At 38.6% G+C, this 18,980-nt stretch overlaps 1 protein-coding gene across 1 annotated transcript; it reads right to left on the bottom strand.

Moving 5' to 3' along the window:
• Positions 1–263: 263 nt before the first annotated feature.
• anapc4 (anaphase promoting complex subunit 4) lies at positions 264–18,586 on the bottom strand. Its single transcript, XM_053613822.1, has 28 exons — positions 18,107–18,586; positions 16,874–16,979; positions 14,352–14,484; positions 14,173–14,247; positions 14,055–14,081; positions 13,319–13,363; positions 13,154–13,238; positions 12,910–13,017; positions 11,322–11,405; positions 10,924–11,010; positions 10,711–10,775; positions 9,624–9,666; positions 9,365–9,441; positions 7,344–7,444; positions 7,159–7,210; positions 6,972–7,027; positions 6,799–6,845; positions 5,330–5,386; positions 5,180–5,236; positions 4,822–4,915; positions 3,857–3,954; positions 3,210–3,271; positions 3,078–3,116; positions 2,479–2,580; positions 2,220–2,306; positions 1,967–2,134; positions 1,168–1,291; positions 264–762 (listed from the first exon to the last, which is right to left on the bottom strand). The coding sequence occupies exons 1-28, from the start codon at positions 18,212–18,214 to the stop codon at positions 541–543; spliced, it is 2,409 nt and encodes an 802-aa protein (XP_053469797.1). The 5' UTR covers positions 18,215–18,586; the 3' UTR covers positions 264–540.
• Between the last annotated feature and the right edge of the window lie 394 nt (positions 18,587–18,980).

Genomic DNA, 18,980 nt, shown 5'->3' on the forward strand with positions numbered 1-18,980 from the left:
TCATGCTGGTTCATGGTACATGCTGAATAAAACTTGCAGCTCATTTCATTATAAAACTGCACACACTGTACCAGAGACTGCTGTTTTTTTATTTTTTGATTGGATCCTTACAGCATTTCGTCACATGTGCCTAAGACATTTGCACAGTACTGAATACTGCACAGTATATTGAAGTCTTCCTTATTGGAGTAAGTAAACTGATTATTAATAATAAAAACAACAAATTTAGCATTAGAACTTAATTTTTTTTTTCTAAGTAGAGAGCTTTAATACCTACACCATAAGTTTAGTTTTCCTCTATTACAACAACTGCACCATATAAATCCGGACAGACATAAAAGCAAAAGCAAGTACAAGATGTTCAAAAACATCGCTTTATTCTCAGAAGTGCACACAGCATTTCAATATGACCTACATTTATTACAAACATACGTGAAATGTTTTACTTGACCTTAAATTGTCATTAATGAGTCAGATGTTGGTTTGTTATAAGGACAGTGTTAGGCTGAGTCAGGCACAAAGTGTCTCAATTGTAAAAGGTCATAGTGCACCTGACCCTGAAATCTGTTCCAAGATGTTCCCTGAACCGTCCCCCATCTCCTCACATGCCTCCACTTCTCCATCACCTCCCTGATTGGTCGATGTTTCCACCAGTCCATCCCGGTCACAGCTGATATCTTGCGACTCATCAGCCCGCTCTTCCTCCTCCTCGTCCTCCACGTCCATCTCGAACACACGGACGTGACGCAGGTTTGAACTCAGCTAGTTCAGCAGGTGAAAAACGTGCGCAGTTAGTTTAATTAGCATTAGCATGTAGTAATTACTTTGCATTTGCAGACCTAGGATTTATTCATACAAACACAAATAAATGATTAAGTAACTCAAGTAGTTCCAGTAGGCTCATAACAGGTTTATATAATGTGTGTAATCTCAACTCTTTTAATATGATAGCTATATGTGTAATAACTAAACAGCAATCTCTCCATGCTTCTAATATCTAATTCATTAAACAAGCACAAGAGTTATTGACCTTTATTTATGAAGATACGCATCCAGAACGGAATTCATATCCTAAACGACTTTGTTAAGATAAAGTGCGATGATTTTCTTTAATGATTCGTAACTACGCGAGATCTAAAACACATGTAGTAGTGACAAACTGCTTACCACGCAGGACACTTTGCGGATGCCATTCACAGCTACAAACTGGGCTTTCATGTTCTCAAGATCCCGGCTCATAGTTCCCCACATCAGCCCTCGTACAGGGATCTCGCCACTCTGCTGATCCAACCTGGTCCACAATCGAACAGCACTACAGTCAGCTTGATGTGCCACACAGTATAATCACTAAAGCACTTGATTGGGACTAACATATAATTTCATATCACTGGTATTTATTTATTTATTTTTAAACCATGCCCTACTGAAGCAGCAGTATATCATTTTTAAAAAGACAGATTTGAAAAACCACGCTCTTACAAATATGCTACTGCAAATCACCTTGCAGAACAATCCATTCTCTGGTGTGGATTAATCTAATGGGTGCAAGTGAAAGAATAACAGCGTACAGAAAATGTGAAAAAAATACACATGCTGGAAAGAGCAGATGCTGTGATTTATACACACACACCCACACCTAACAAACACAACCTGGGCTTCTACTACTAAAGCTACAAACAAAAACCAGTTAGCAAACTGGCTGGCTAACGCGCTCTTGCTAGCTAAAACGACTTCCCAGCTGGGTAACATTAGTTACGACGTCAACAAGTATAAGTTGGTGGACTAGCACATTTTGGTACACCATAACGCTCTTGAATTCTGATAAATAGTAGGAGGCATAAAGTAACTTTTCCTAAACTGATTCAATATGTGCACAAACTGAGATTTGTGTCTATATGAAAAAATAAATAAATCAATCAACAGATGATGTAAACAAACAATATAGTTGACACTGGATGGGAGGTACCTGAAGGCAGGGTCCCAGCTAAACTCCTCCCTACAGCTGAGGGCGGGGCCAAGAGGAAGCTGGGCCAGAAGGCGGAGCTTGTTCTCATTGTCTTCCTGGGCTTGCAACACCACAGTCAACGTCTCGTCGTCATAGAGACGGGCATCAAGGCAACTATAGGAGCGATCACTGCAATGAAATGTTTTTTTTTTTAATCCGTTACTTTAAACTGAATGTGCACCTGGTACATATTTTTACCATTAATAACACTTACGAATGCTCAGGTAGAGGTACTTCATCATCAACACTGGTGTTGAGAGGAGTGTTTAAGTCTATAGCCACTAAACCGTTCTGGATAGATCTAAAAAAAAACAAAAAAAAACAAACAAAAAAAAACCCCCAACAAAGTAAGCATCATACATTTTTATCTTTACCTCACAGTGCTTTAGTAATAAGTATGTATGAGAATTGTGTGTGTGTGTACGTGTGTGTGTATAGGGAGAGATGTTATTGTTTGAAGAGAGATTAGGCACCTGTTTGGGTCTGATGCCCTCCTCAGGATGCAGATTTTGGAAGTTGACATCTCTGGCATACAGAAAACTACATAGTGCATACCAGCATTTTTATCATTCCATCTGCCGAGGGGGGGGTAAAAATTGTAACCAATTTCATCATAATATTAAAATAGTCATAATAATGACATAACAGCACACACAATCTCATCAACCACACTAGTGTGTCGCATTCACATGGATGATGCGACAGCAGCCGTAGTGCACCAGAACTCCCACCACACACCTGCTATTAGTGGAGAGGAGAGAGTGATGTAGCTAATTCAGAGATGGGGATTATTAGGGGGCCAGTGGGGGAATTTCACAGGGACACCAGGGTTATACCCCTACTATTTTATGATAAGTGTCCCGGAATTTTTAAAAGTTAAAACCATTTCACTCCTAAGCTGGCTAAAGAATTGTCAATTATGATTTCAGCATTAACCAAATACATTTTCATTATCGTCTGAGACATTTCAGTATCGCGGCGCTGTAATAAGAAGCCGTTTTGTAAAAGCAGCACAATTACAATTTGTTTAGACACTGAATTAGCAGTGAAGGTGTTACTGGCGTACACTTACAGTGACGGAAGCTCAAACAGCCGTGGTGTGTTCTCGGAACTATCGAAAGACATAAGCGTACACATCAGCTCATTTCTTGTCCGAGAAACAACCTTAATGCTAACATTAGCGTCAAACAGCAGTGCATGCTACCTCTCAGGCACCGAGTACAGCCGCAAACACGCGGCCTGCTTCACTGAACTCCCGATCACCTCCTGACAAAAAACAAAAACAAACATCAACAAAACCAAACACGTGTTCAGAATCAGTATTCAGTTTCAATAGTGGCAACAGCAGACAGAAAAAACCAGAACAAGTTAAAAGCTAAATATTTATTTTAGATTAGAAATAAACCTAGAGGGCGTGAGGGGAAACCGTAACTCATATGAAGAGGTGAGTGGAACGAAAAGATAGATAGAATGTGACTGGGAAGGAAGACGAATTGGAACAGGTTTGTGTGTATGTATGTGTGTGTGAGAGAGGATTGTCAAATCATTCTGCTTCCTTCTGCCTGACTGGAATCCAAAGAGCACACAGACACACACCTGACTCAGCAGCAACTCAGAGGCGAACGTTAATGAGAGGAATAAAAACAAAGCCTGTGTGTAATCTGGATCGTCAGCTGAGGCACGAAGAGCCGAGACCTTTTTAATGCATGTGATAAAATTCACAAATCTAATAACCTGGGAATCCTGAAGAAATGTATGTGTGACACAGTGAGAGAGAGAGAGAGAGAGAGAGAGAGGGAGAGGGGGATAGAGATAGAGAGAGAGTGTGTGTGTTCTAAGTTATGGATTTACAGCTGGTTTTTGCAGACAGAGGTCAATGGAGCCCTCCATCAACCTCTTCACGAAGTGCAGAGACTTTTGTGGGTAGGTGGGAAACAGCAGTGGGCTCTCTGTGTGCACACACACACATACAAAACAAAACAAAAAAAAAAAAAAATCACAAAAGAGCAGACATCTCACAACGAAGAAGACCCAAACACTAATCCCACCCAACCCTAACTGCCTAAAATCATCTATTTATATACTTCTCCATTTAGTTATTTATTTTCATGCCTTTCTTTAATCATAATGACATTCATTTTATTAGGAACACCAATACACCTGCTCATACAATTATCCACATAAAAAATAAAATCATGCATAAAAAAGTCAAGAGCTTCAGTTAAACGTGCAGTACTAGATTTTTTAATAAATGTTTTATATTTTTTATTCCTTACTTGTATTCCAACTAACCTGGAAAACACGTACAACATGATTTTAAAAATAAATAAATAAATACATAAACCACAAGTGTTAAGGCACAGCATTAGCAAAAGTTCATAAAGTCGTTGAGAAAACCCGGTCTGGAATGCATGTGTGTTTGCCAGTCAGTCCTTTTATAGACACTCTACAGTACTGTACTCCACAGGCCGGCTAAGATCCTAGGGGTGGTGCTTCATGAACATGGGCGGGAATTATTAAAATGTCGAACTTGCCTAACTATTTAGAGACCTAATCATGAAAAACCAAACAAAACAAAATGCACTTTTACCTAATGCACTTTTAAAATGTTCACATCAAAACATCGCGTGAAAATCCCCAGCAGCACCCCCCCCCCCCCCCCCCATTCTGATATTTGATGTGAACACACAAGCCTTTAACCTGCATTTGCATGATTTTACACACTGTGCTACTGCTTCCGCATGATTGGCTGACTGGATACCTGCATAAACATGCATGGGTACATGAGTAGTTCATCAGAAAAGAACATTCTTTACCTTTCAGGTGTGTGCTCTGCTTAACAAATGTCACCCAGTGATTTCCCTCCATATTTGGGGGAGACACCAAATCTTCATCTTCGTCTTTCAGATACTAGTGGGGGGAAGAATGATAATATCTGCCTCACTGTGTAAGAAGCTAAAGCTGGACTAGAACATTAATACTAAAATAAAAAAAATTATATATATATTATATATATATATATACATATATATATGCATGCAAAATATGGATGCATTTTTAAATCCTTGAACCCTATTTAAGTAAGGAGAATCAAGAAAATACAGTTGTGCCAAATAACCTTCAGGACACACACACACCCATACATAGACACACACTCGCCCGTTTGGTCCTCACCTGCCCCACTCGCTCCACGTTGAAGTACTTCCCTTTCCGATCAAACAGCTCCTCATTCTGTCACGACAAACAATCCATGCTGACAGCACAGTACTTCATAAAGAAATGCATTAATGCTTGGTAAAGTACTTGCATTACTTCGATACTTACAGCACTAAAATGCTCCGACAGGAAATCAGCAACAAATGCCAAGTCCTTCTGGGTCATCTGGGGACACAATTAGCAGGATGAGTGCACACAATTCAATTTATTTCAATGTAAACACAATTAAAATCCACAATAAAACGTGTGTGATGGTCTGGAGAAATCCTTCACACTCGCTACAATATACAGTTCTGACGAGCAGAAGTTATCCTGAACTCAATTGCCTTTCTATTGCACAGAACCAGGCATTAAAAAAAAATAAATTAAAGTCTATTTCTAAAATCTCAAATTAAATCTATGACAGAAATTCCCGTGTTTTGTGACAATGTCCGTCATTAACAGCACTATGTCAACAACATTTTATTAAACATTTACCCCGAAAGTGAAAAGGGTGGAATTCACTTTTAAAGATTATGTCCCTGCTTCACAGAAAGACGCCCCACCTACCTCTATATTTATAACCCAATCTATTTGTGGAAAAAATTTGGTCAGATTTGAAAGAATTATAAGTTAAAATTGGGAAACGAGTTCTTGCTTTCACTCATCATTCTCGGTCTCGGTCTCATCACATCACCTGAGGTAAAAGTTTCTCTCTGTTCAGTGGGAAAACAAACACTGTAATAATAATTTACACCGATCGTCCTGTTCAAAAGTTTACACACCCCTGGCTCTTAATGTATCGTGTTGCCTTCTTGAGTATCAGTGAAGTCCCTTAGTTGTCCTCAGTTTGAAAAGATGGATCTCAGCATCATATAGACACTGTTGGAAAGGAGTCAAATATGCAAAAGATGCTGGAAAAGCAGAGAATGTGCAGGACCTGGAGGATTTTTCTGAAGAACAGTGGGCAGTTTAACTGCTCAGGACAAACAAGGGACTCATGAACATCTATCACAAAACATAAACACATAATGTCATTAAAGTCTATTTCTAAAATCTCAAATTAAATCTCGCCATGTAATTCTTAACAGACAGTGTTAAGAATCAAGGGTATGTAAACTTTTGAACTGGTTCGTTTGTGTAAATTCAGTTATTATTGTGTTTTGTGGGATTATATGTAAGCATCTGTTATGTGAACGAGATTATTCAGGGCAGAGCTAAATAAAAAAAATAAATTCAATTTTTGTGATCCCTCTTATTTTAAAAAAATTATTAACATTTTGCAGATTCTACAAGGGGTATGGAAATGTATGATCTCAACTGTAAATGTCTAAGTGTATTATTTTTATTTTGTTCAAATCCAGATTGTTTTTTTCATTTTCGTCTGTTTTTCCAAAATTCAGCTACAGCAACATCCGACAGGTTTTCACAGACCACCATGCATATATTATTTGCTTGTACTATATATTATCCTGCACCCAACTGACCTAAACACCCCCCCCCCCCCCCCAAAAACCATCTCCTCCCATTAAACTGCACTTATTTTATCGCAGACTTTCCTGCATTTGTTCTCACGGAGTCGTTTCTCGGTTTCTCACCTTGTTTAGCTCTGCTGGGACATGATCTTCTGACATACGGAGCATTGCTTATCAGGAACAAACAAACAAACCCATGATTACATTGATGACACAAATTTGGTCATGGTTCATTTTTTAGGATAAAAAAACAAAAAAAAAAACCACACACACAAAACGGACTGTTCCAGTCTTACCGACGTAGAGCCATCGGAAAAAGGCCTTAAAATTCTTCATACTTTTATCGATCACTCTAGAGAGAAAACACAAACACACACACAAAATGGAGTGCTCAATGATGAACAGTTTATGACACATTTACAAGCACGTTTTCATGCACAGCATAAGTAGAGGATCATGTGGTGGCCATGTGCTGAGACTTACTGTAAGAGTTCGCTAGCCTTTAGTGTGAAGGAGCCTACTGCTGTGATGGCATCTAGAAGACACACAAAAGTTTACAGTGCTGTCTTTTAAAGAACAGTACAAATTATTCCTTGATTTCGATGCCATTTGCACATCAGATGTGTTGATACATTGCTACTATGAATACATTTTGATGTCCCCTTTACCCTCTATAGCTGCAGGGTCCAGACCAAGAGGCTGAAACTTTTGCTTCCACAAAGCCATGCCTTTCACCTCACTTAGATGATACAGCAAAGCCTCGGAACCACTGACAAGGAGAATTCACACTGTTAAATCTTCACAGAGTTTACTAACAAATGGAAAAAAAAAGCTGATAATAATGCTCCTGAACACAGCAGAGTTCGAAGTGTAAAACAAACAAACAAAAAAAAATAAATAAACAAAATGCCACAGCCATCAGCAAAATAAGCAGTGCTTTCTGAGTGGGAAGGAACAGTATTACTCTCTGTCCTGTCAATAATAATGATACATGCCAATTGCAGGCACCTGGGAGCTCATGTATGTGGATGAAGGCTGACAGCAATTTCCTCAGAGTGTGTTCCACTGCCCTGTGATACAGCATGAGCAGCAGCTCGAAAAGATGTGGTCGGCTGGTTTCATGTGTCTCAGAGGAAGCGTGTTGGTAGCTGTGTACGGGAGAGCTGTGTAGTGGGTTGGGAATTGGGAGGTGATAGATTGATGGATGGATGGATGGATAGCCTAGGTGCATGCATGAAGAACTCAAAGTAAAATTGGTGTGTCACCACTTAAGCAATGTGCTAAGCTACTTACAGTGTCCTCCATTATTATTGGCACCCTTGGTAAATATGAGCAAAGAAGGCTATGAAAAATTGTCTTTATTGTTTGTTTTGAACAAAAGATCAAAAGTTTATTCACAAAAATACTCTACTCTCTACTCTATTCCCATTGATATTTACCCCCCCCAAAATAAAAAAAATATAAATAGCACGCCTGGGTGACTAGGAACAGGAAATTGTTCAACCATGACTTCCTGTTTCACATGGGTATAAATATGAGGTAACACATAGGCCAAATTCCCTTAGTCATTCATAACAACGGGTAGGACCAAGGAAAATAGCTGTGATGTGAGGCAAAAGGTTGTTGAGCTTCACAAAATGGGAAGTGTCTATAAGTAAATAGCACAAGCATTGAAAAGGCCCATTTCCACCATCAGGGCAATAATTAAGAAGTTCCAGTCAACTGGAAATGTTATGAATCAACCTGGAATTGGACGTATGTCAATATTGTTCCAGCGCACTATAAAGAGGATGCTTTGAGTGGCCAAAAAATCTCCAAGGATCACAGCTGGAGAATTGCAGAAGTTAGTTGTGTCTTGGGGTCAGAAAGTCTCCAAAACTACAATCCAAAGTCACCTACATCACCAAAAAGTTGTTTGGAAGGGTTTCCAGAAAAAAGCCTCTACTCTCATCCAAAAAACAACTCAAGCATCTTCAGTTTGCCAGACACTATTGGGGCTGTTTTCCTGCCAGGGGACCTGGACATTTTGTTAGGATAGATGGCATCATGGACTCCATTAAATATCAGCAGATATTAAATGAAAACCTGACTGCCTCTGCCAGAAAGCTGAAAATGGGCCGTGGTTGGATCTTCCAGCAGGACAATGATCCAAAACATACATCATCAAAATCAACACAAAAATGGTTTACTGACCATAAAATCAAGGTCCTGCCATGGCCATCCCAGTCCCCTGACTTGAAACCCATAGAAAACCTGTGGGGTGAACTGAAGAGGAGAGTCCACCAGTGTGGACCTCCAAATTTGAAGGATCTGGAGAGATTCTGTATGGAGGAATGGTCTCAGATCCCTTACCATGTATTCTCCATGCATTCTCATTATAGGAGAAGACTCAGAGCTGTTACCTTGGCAAAGGGAGGTAGCACAAAGTGTTGACTAAAAGGGTGCCAATAATTTTTGCACATAATATTTAAAAAATATTTTTTATAAACCAGTGTTTTGTTTGCAGTTGTTTGATATCCATGAGAGCAGAGTATTTTTGTGATTTTTTTTTTTTTTATTAACAAAAGATCAAAAAAGTTAAACAATAAAGACAATTTTTCACTGCCTTCTTTGCTCATATTTACCAAGGGTGCCAATATAAGTGGAGGTCACTGTACTTGTTTCTCCTGTTACTGCAAAGGCATTATACCTCTGTAAGTGACTGATAACCAGTTTCTGGATGCTTGAGTAGGACGACTCGATGGACTGGCCCAACATCTTCAAGCCCTTTCAGTAGCAAAATAACACAAAAATACACATAAACAAGGTTAGTATGTGAAAGAATTGACTTTTAGAGACAACTGATCAAATCTTTACTCTTTCACAGTCCTGAGCTCATGCATTGTGTGAAAGAAGAAGAAGAAAAAAACAACTGATGTGGCAAAGAACATAAAATGCTCCAAACTTACTTTGACTGTCAGCTGATTCATGAGAAGAGCTTGCAATTCAGGGCTGGAAAAAAAAAAAAAAAACCCTCAAAATGCACTTGCGTGGCTGTGTGTTTCTGTCACATGTTGCCCTCTGTTGGACAGCAAAAGCAATGCAGGCTAACAACACTATTAACACTATAAAGGAAAGGCGATTGTAGTCTCAAGTACCACATGAACTATGCAATAGTGCTGGTCCTCACTGTGTCTGTCTGCAACGAACACACATTTTTAATTTTGTAATACTGTATTGTAGTTAGTGACCTGTTATTTAACTGTGTCTAGTTAATAGTTCTGTAGCAGGATTAGCTGCCTGAATCAAACTTATGCTTGTGCGATATAAAAATTTATAATCACAGTGAGGTTGAATTCTTGAATCCAATTGGTCTGAAAGTGTGTGTTATTTTTGTATAACATCACGGTTTGGACAGTAGCTCCAGCTGTAATGTGAAGGAGAAATTTATATTAATGCGATCATTCTAATATGTCACTGTACGTCTACGTCTAATACGTTTCTATAGTAACAGCTTATACACAGGGACTTGTACGGTGGACGTGCTATAAAGAGAGAGAGAGAGAGAGACTGGTGAGGGAACGAATGTTTCTCACGGCTGTAACGCAAGTGATAACAGGAACTAACTTGTCTCGCAGATGTTCCACAACATTAAATCTAACTATAAACCGTTAAAACACGTGACGAGCCATTCCTTAATTAATTAAAAACTGTAATCGCTGTAGTATAAGCCAAATAACTCACTCCAGACTGTGCTGTTAATGACGAAAATAATTCACTTCTGTTGTGTGTTATTCCTTACTTAATCAGCTCTACACTATACAGTGCAATTAATTACTTAATTACACTGCCACAGTCACGTTTATGCCGACATTTCCTTTTCATGTAGGAGCTCTGCAATTTAACGCTGGAGTATGCTAATACATGTTATCACTCAAATATACACCAAAAGAGCAGTCTTCTTCTCCCCAATTGAATGGGACATGAGCCAATCAACATATAACCACATTGATACCAGCAGATTAGACTTGGGTGTCTGATCTACAGTGTCGGTACCTGGCATGTCCCCATAACAACAGCTCCAAGAACTCATCTTGAACCTGGGTACTTGTATTCTTTTCCTGCAAAACAGCAGTAGCAGGAGAGGTGTCTCACTCCAATACTCCAGATTTTTAAGATAAAGTGTATAAATTTTTTAATTAATTTATTTATTTTTAAATGTCAGGGATGAATATTTATAATCCAGCCATAAAGACAGCGTTATTGGACCTGGACAAATTTGGTGAGGCGGAGATCCATTTGCATGAGGATGTCCTCCCAGGCCTCGCACATACAAGTGAGAGACAGACGCAGGTACTGCAAGAGATGCAAATAAAGACAAGAGGATATCCAAGTAATTAATAATATTTAAAAAAAATAATAATAATAATGTTATATACATACACGTATGTATGTATATATATATATATATAATTTATATGTGTATATATAATATATTCTTCACTGTTTTTAAAGAGCAAATAAGATCAGGTTTCAGACAATTAAACAAATGAGACAAAAATATTGGTCATTTATTTATTGAGGAATATATTAAAAAAATTCTAAAAAGGGTTCAAGTACCACTGTACAGTATAATGTTATATGTTATAGTATAATATAACCCAAACCTGTATCAGGGTGGAGATGTGTGTGAATTTGCGGGCCATCCTTGTTAGCTCTGGGAGACATGACGACAGCAGTCCCGTGTCCAACTAAATAAGGAAAACGGAGCATGTTCAGATAATCTTGATGCAAGTACCTGAGCACCACTTAATCACAGTCATCAGCCATCAGCCACACTGCAGTCTACACAAATCCACACCTCTGCTGGCTGAACTGGACGAACACACCCTATCCTATTTTTAAAACGACTACACATTAGGGCTGGGCAATAAGTAAGTAAGGCATGTATGACTCACTCACTCAACTTTATTTAATATATTTTTAATTTTTATAGGTACTTTAATTAATAAGCTTAGACTATGTAAAGTGTCGGCTGTACAAGTCCCAAAGTACAAGCTGTTACTATAGAAACGCTAACATATTCGAACGAGTGCATTAATATAAACCCGTCATTTATGTTACAGCCGGTACTGTCCGAAAATAACGCACACCTTCAGACCAATCAGATTTGAGAATTCAACTGGCTGTGGTATGACAATATATAACGCCAATATCGTGATAAATTATGTCACTTGTCTGACTTGTAAAATGTTTAAATATTTTACTTTTTTTCCTCTCCTTTTCAGTGTTAAATATTTTTATAACTTGAAACAAATACTTGACATTAATTATGAATTTTTTAATAAAAATAAAAATGTTTTACATATAGAATTTAATTAATTTTTTAAAACGCATTTATTTGAGTAGACGCTAAATAAAGTACGTCAAATCAAGGTATCAAATCAAAGACGTGGGTTGTTATCAAACCTACAGTGAGGTCCAAAAGTCTCAGACCACTTTGAAAATCTATTTAATATTGGAAATAAAATAAATAAAAATAGAAGGGTTTAGAATTTTGAAATATTTAAAACAAAAAAATTTAATGTTCTAAATATCTTGAATATTTAATATTCAAGATTTTGCACTGTTTCTACGGAGCATGTTAACTTTGTACGAAAGATCGGATTTTCCTCGTACCTAATCCCTTCTAATGAAGCGCGTGGTCAGACGACACTGCGGCGGATCTGATCTAAAACGGATCATTGGGTTTTTCACAAGTTGAGTGCACGCTGTCAATAAAGTGAAAAAGGGGACGTACTAAATACTAAGAAACTTTCAAAGATCAAACATCTTCGAATCAAAGACTCTACGTTTCACTCATGTTGTTGTCAATAATAGAATTTGCAATGAAAATTGTTGAATTAAATTCGAAAAGAATGCAAAATAGAAGCATTTTAACTACTGCCTCAGACTTTTGGACCCCATTGTATATATCGTGATACATACTGTGCATCATAGAAAGCCTTTAAGATTTGCAATATGATATTTTTGACATACTGCTCTACACATCTATACATCATAAACATTTTTAATTTAGATACAGGCAACTAACATCACTTTCTGATCATGTTTGTGCGCACACACACACAGCCTTGAAATATCTGCTATCTATGAATCTGTCGGACAATGTTCTGTTCTCTTATCTATATTAAAAACAAACAAAAATGTTGGTACTGAAGGTTATGAAGACTGGGTCCAGAGGGTTTCACTTACCTGGATGTACTGGATCTCAGAGTTCCTGTTTGTGGATCTTATTTCCGTTATTACGGAGAGAGATTTGAGGTCACTGGACAAACAGAGACTACGGCAAGTTCCGCTGATCTGAGAGAGATAGACCAGAATGATTAGTATTTTCATCTTCGGAACTGCAGATTCATGAAGACATAATAAGTGAGGTGATGGAGATAAAGACGGTGAGGAGCAGAGAGTAGAAGAAGAAGAAGAGACCAAGTCGCACCCCTTTTAGCGTGGCGATCTTATACAGGCCGTACGCATAAAGTTCCACAAATCCGGATGACCCGCCTACGACCAGGATATTGAACCTGTAACACATATAAGCACGCATCGTTGAGGGAGTCAAGGTTACCAAAAGCAGGAAATAAAATATCACCACACCACTGACCTGACTTCTCCAAGCAGGTTAGTGACCTCATCAGATTTCTCTTCACTGCAAAAGAAAGCACAGCTGAATACTTGAATATGCCATCGTTTCTATAGTAAGAGCTAATGGCGGATGCTGACGTAATTTAAATTTAACAATAAACAGATATAAAGACACTTGTTATTTAACATAGAGAAACATGGGGGTGGTCGCAGAACAATGTCTTTCTTAAAAGTGGGGCAGTAGTGGCTTGGCGGTTAAGGCTCTGTGTTACTGATCGGAAGGTTGGAGGATCAAGCCCCAGCACTACCAAGCTGCCACTGTTGGGCCCTTGAGCAAGGCCCTTAACCCTTTCTGCTCCAAGGGCGCTGTATCATGGCAGACCCTGCGCTCTGACCCCAACTTCCTGACATACTGGGATACATGAAGAAAATAATTTCACAGTGCTGTAATGTATATGTGACCAATAAAGTCTCATTATCAAAAGTGTGTCGCACTCGCAAAAAGGTTAAGAATATGATATGTGATGAACGTGATAACAGGAACTAACTAGTTTTAAAGGTAACTATAAACGGATAATAAGAAGCACTGGTTCTTTTACGTGTAGTTAGAGGAAATGAGCAACTCCTGGGTGGTGACATGTCACCCCCCTCCAACCAACGCTGATTCTATTCTTAGAACTGCGTGCCCCATTGTAATTTACTCCTTACTTGCGCAACAGAAGTGGTGTCAATTCTGTCATATTCCATCCACCCACCTAAATATCTTCGATGATGAGCTGTAGCTGAAAACACAGAACGCAAGACACTTGAGAACGCTTATTCATCAGAGCACAGGCAACAAAACACAGCTCCGACCCTGACGTCCAGACTGACCTCTTGGGTAACGTTGGTAGCTTGGGTAGGAAACGGTTTGACTCATCCTCCGAATCGCTGGATGATGACGATGGGCTTTAAACCAAGTGAAATGAAGAGTGAATCTTTAAAAATATATACATATATTTAAAGAAATCGCTCATGAATAGACATTATTATGAATCACAGATAAGACACACTTGCTGTCACTCTGCACTTCCATCCAGTGCATGCAGGACACGGGGCAGTCAACAGGAAACAGGTGGAGGATCTCCGCCTTTTCAGCATCACACAGCACAACCTGCTTGGTGTCGCCCACACTAAACGCCAAGACTGTCAACGACGACATTACACACACACACACACACACACACACACACACACACACACACACATTACAGATTCACCATTGACACGTTGTTATTTAAAATATTACAGCCATATCAGAGCTCTGTTACTGCAATTCATTGTACTCAGAGGGAACAAGATCATATTTGTTTGCCTGGTCTCTGAATTTGACAAAATATATTAAGATCTACATGAATTATTTCTGCGATAAAAAAAAAAAGAGAGAGACAACATGTACTGACGTATAATGTCGATCGACTGTCTTGTTCAAAGACGCACGTAGTGTATCTTTAACAATGGTTTTTATCACATTCGTAAAATTTCGTTGAAATGAACAGAATTATATTACATAATGTACAGTGCTGTGAAAAAGTATTTGCCCCCATCCTGATTTCTTCTGTTTTTGTGTATATCTCATACAAAATTGTTTCAGAAATTAAAACAAAGTCTAAGGTAAAACAAAGGTGACCTGAGTAAACACAAAATACAGTTTTTAAATGATAATGTTATTTATTGTAGCAAAAAAGTTAGCCAATACCAACTGGGCCTATGTGAAAATGAATTTGCCCCCGTAGTTATTAATTCCTATGAAATGTATGAAACTGCATTCATAATGGGGTTCAGCTGGACTAGACGCAAACAGGCCTGATTACCGCAAACCCTGTTCAATCAAATCAACACTTAAATAGAACTTTTTCAACAGCAGGAAGTTGGTTAAAAGGTCTTACCCAGTAACACACTATGCCAAAGTTTAAAGAAATCCCAGAAATGATGAGGAAGAAGGTGATTGAAATACATCAGTTTGGGAAGGGTTACAAAGCTATTTCAAAAGCTCTGGGACTCCAAAGAACCACTGTGAGAGACATTATCTCTAAATGGAAAAACTCGGCACAGCAGTGAATCTTCCCAGAAGTGACCGACCTTCCAAAATTCCTCCAAGAGCACAACAACTACTCATCCAGGAAGTCACAAAAGAGCTAAGGACACCATCAAAGGAACTACAGGCCTCTATTACATCAATAAAGGTCAGTGTTCATGACTCCACTATGAGAAAGAAACTGGGCAAAAATGGGATCCATGGAAGAGTGGCGAGGTGAGAACCACTGCTAACACAGAAGAACATTAAGGCTTGTCTGAATTTTGCCAAAACACACCTTGATGATCCTCAAACCTTTTGGGAGAATGTTCTGTGGACCGAGGAGTTGAAAGTGGAACTGTTTGGAAGACAGGGGTCCCGTTACATCTGGCGTAACATCATACCTAAGGTCAAGCATGGTGGTGGCAGTGTGATGGTGTGGGGATGCGTCGATGCTTCAGGGCCTGGGCAACTTGGTGTAATTGCGGTAAATGTGAATTCTGCTCTCTACCAGAAAATCCTAAAGGAGAATGTCCGGTCTTCAGTCCATAAGTTGAAACTCAAGTGCAACTGGATTATACAGCAAGACAATGATCCAAAACATAGGAGTAAGTCCCAGTCCTAGAAGTAAGTCAAAGTCTGATCTCCAGTTATCAGAATCGTTTGTTTGCAGTTATTCCTGCTAAAGGTGGCACAACCAGATTTTAAATTTAAGGGAGCAATTAGTTTTTCACATAGGCGATAGGTGTTGGATAATTTTTTTTGCGCCAATAAAATAAATAAATGAACATAAACTGTATTTTGTGTTTACTCGAGTTGCCTTTGTTTTATATTGTATTTCGTTTGAAGAAATAAAATTATTTAGTATGAGATATACACAAAAACAGAAGAAATACTTTCTCACAGCACTGTAAATAAACTCTCCAAGCTGTTAAAACACGATTTCACACCACAGTAGCTACCTATCAAGTAAAATCAGGTGCGTCATCAAATAGAAAATTTGAAACGCAAAGGGTTTACCCATGGCTGTGTGTGCATGCCGCCATTTTCCTGTGATGTCAGACAATTCGGACAAGGTGGATGTTGCCCGAGTTTGAATTCTGACATGAATAACTATTCCGTGTCAGAGTAGGGATTTTTGAGTTGTGAGAACAATTGATTGCAAGCATGTGCATCCAGGTTACTGATCTGAGACTGACGCAATGTTACAACCAAGCTGTAACATGATAGAAAACATCTGAGGCACAATAGCAGCCTGTTAGGTCTATTCTAGTTCCAGTCCAAGATCTGCGTTGCATCAGTCAACACCGGAAACATCCGGTGTCAGGAACTCAGATCGGAAATTCATAAGTCAAATCCAGCTTCTGTAAGTATTCGCCCTGACACTGATGTATCGGATCAGAGCAACACTTTACAAATGTGTGTATCAGGCTTTGCCAACATGAAAACATATTCTACATCCTGAAGGGAAAAGAAAGAAAAAAAAAGATTTGAAATGTAGAACCATAACAAGCTTACTTTTGCCATCAGGCCTCCAGGCCAAGGATGTGATCTCTCTTCCTGTGTTTTCATTAGGCGCTAAACTCCAAACACGCTGAAAGTTAGCAAGCCGGTGCAGCAGAAGCTGAAATCGAGGATTCAAAAGAGTTGCAAAGTAAAAACAAATCAGGTCAGTTACAGACAGTAAGATTTTCTTTAAATACTCTATATATTACTGTCTATTAAACACAGTGCCGAGAGATCTGACTATGTAATATATTGATATTGTGTTAAATTATGCCACAATACATTTTATCTGGATTGTGAATATTGTGATATCTTTCTATCTATATCTTTCTATCTATCCACACACACACACAGCAGCTGATTTGATGTTAAAACTGTTTGTTTTAAAATTATAAAATGCTTTCAGATTTTACTTTTTTTCACTTTTCAGTGTTAAATATTTCTTTTTTTTTTACTTTTTTAAATAAATAAAACTATTTTTAAATAATATGGTTTAAAAAAATATTTTGTAGACATTATATAGGCCATTGAAAAGTTTATATATCTATCTATTTATTTATCTTAATTACAGCACTGCAGGAAGTGAGCAAACCTACATATACCACATGATAAATATCGTTGATTGTAGAAACACCTTAAAGAGTCATGGTACAACATTTCTGTAGATTTAAATACTTAGTGACTTGACATCCCATCGTTTTCCAGTCTTGACAGATTTCTAAAAGAAACCCTGATATTTGCATGTACTACAAACTGATATGGCACACTGTATGGGCAAGGGTTTTTGGACACCTGACCTTCACACTCATATGTGCTTGTTGAACATCCCATTCCAGATTTATTCCCCTTTTACTGTTATAATATCCTCCACTCTTCTGGGAAGGCTTTCCACTAGATTTTGGGGTGGATTTTTCCATCGTCATGCTGGAACAGGTTTGGGCCTCTTAGTTCCAGTGAAGGGAAATTGTAGTACCACAGCATATAAAGACATTATATACAATTGTTTACTTCCAACTTTGTGGCAACAGTTTGGGGAAGAACCACGTATGGGTGTGATGGTCAGGTGTCCACATACTTTTAGGAGATTGTAATATAACATTAACTGCAGTAATATAAGAACATAAGAAGAATACATATAATATATATATATATATATATATATATATATATATATATATATATATATATATATATATATATAACAGAATTAAAAAAAAAAAGGGGGGGGAGGGGTTTGTTGCTCACCTCGCCGGCAGTGTTAGCCAGCGCTATAAGGTCCCTCTTTGGAGACCAGGCCATGTAGAGGACAGGGTTGGGGAGCTGCTTCTCTCCCACTTGTCTGAAAGCTCGCATGCTGAACCCTTTTGACGGGACCAAACTCACAACACAGAAACTTTCCTTACGAATGTAGCTCCGTGCTAGCTATATTACCCGTGTTTAGCAGTGTGGCAGTCAGAGAGACACCGCTGTCACCGAACACTCACCGCACATCGACACGAGAGATTACTAATTCATAAACTAAATCATTTGAACTGCTGTTCTGACATTTTCTTCTTCTATTATTTGGAACAAGTTGGCGCTTTGTTTTGAGACTTCCGGGAAACAGTGCGCACGGTGGCCGCTGACCAATCAGAATTCTCCTTTACCTGCTAGTGAAGCACTAGTTACGGAAGCTGAAAACGGACAAACAACTAAAAGGCGAAAACGTCCAGGAAACGTTGTTTATGTTTTTATATTGCGTTCACGACAAGTGGGAACTCGGAACCTCATTCTTCATACATTATAATGTGGGAATACTACGGAGCCCCTAAAGGGACTTGGTGGTGGAAAAAACTGAGATGGGGGACCAAAAAAAGCAAAACTTTTGCGTTCCTTCGCAAAGATAGCCTACCTGTTGTGTTCTCTCGCGAAACCTGTGTTCGCGCTTGTATCTTCACAGCATCACTTGAGATTTTTTTTTCGTCGAAACAACGGTCTTTCGCGTAATATCCTTTTTTTGGTGTTTTTCATTTACGTCAAAGCCGTGCCTCGAACTAAGCACAGACCGCATTTCTTTATATTTGAGTCCAAGTTCAAAATAAAACTCTATGAACCGCTCCATTGTGAACCTAGGGAGCTG

This window comes from Ictalurus furcatus, chromosome 25 (genome assembly GCF_023375685.1).
Source record: "Ictalurus furcatus strain D&B chromosome 25, Billie_1.0, whole genome shotgun sequence".
Lineage (NCBI taxonomy): Eukaryota > Metazoa > Chordata > Actinopteri > Siluriformes > Ictaluridae > Ictalurus > Ictalurus furcatus.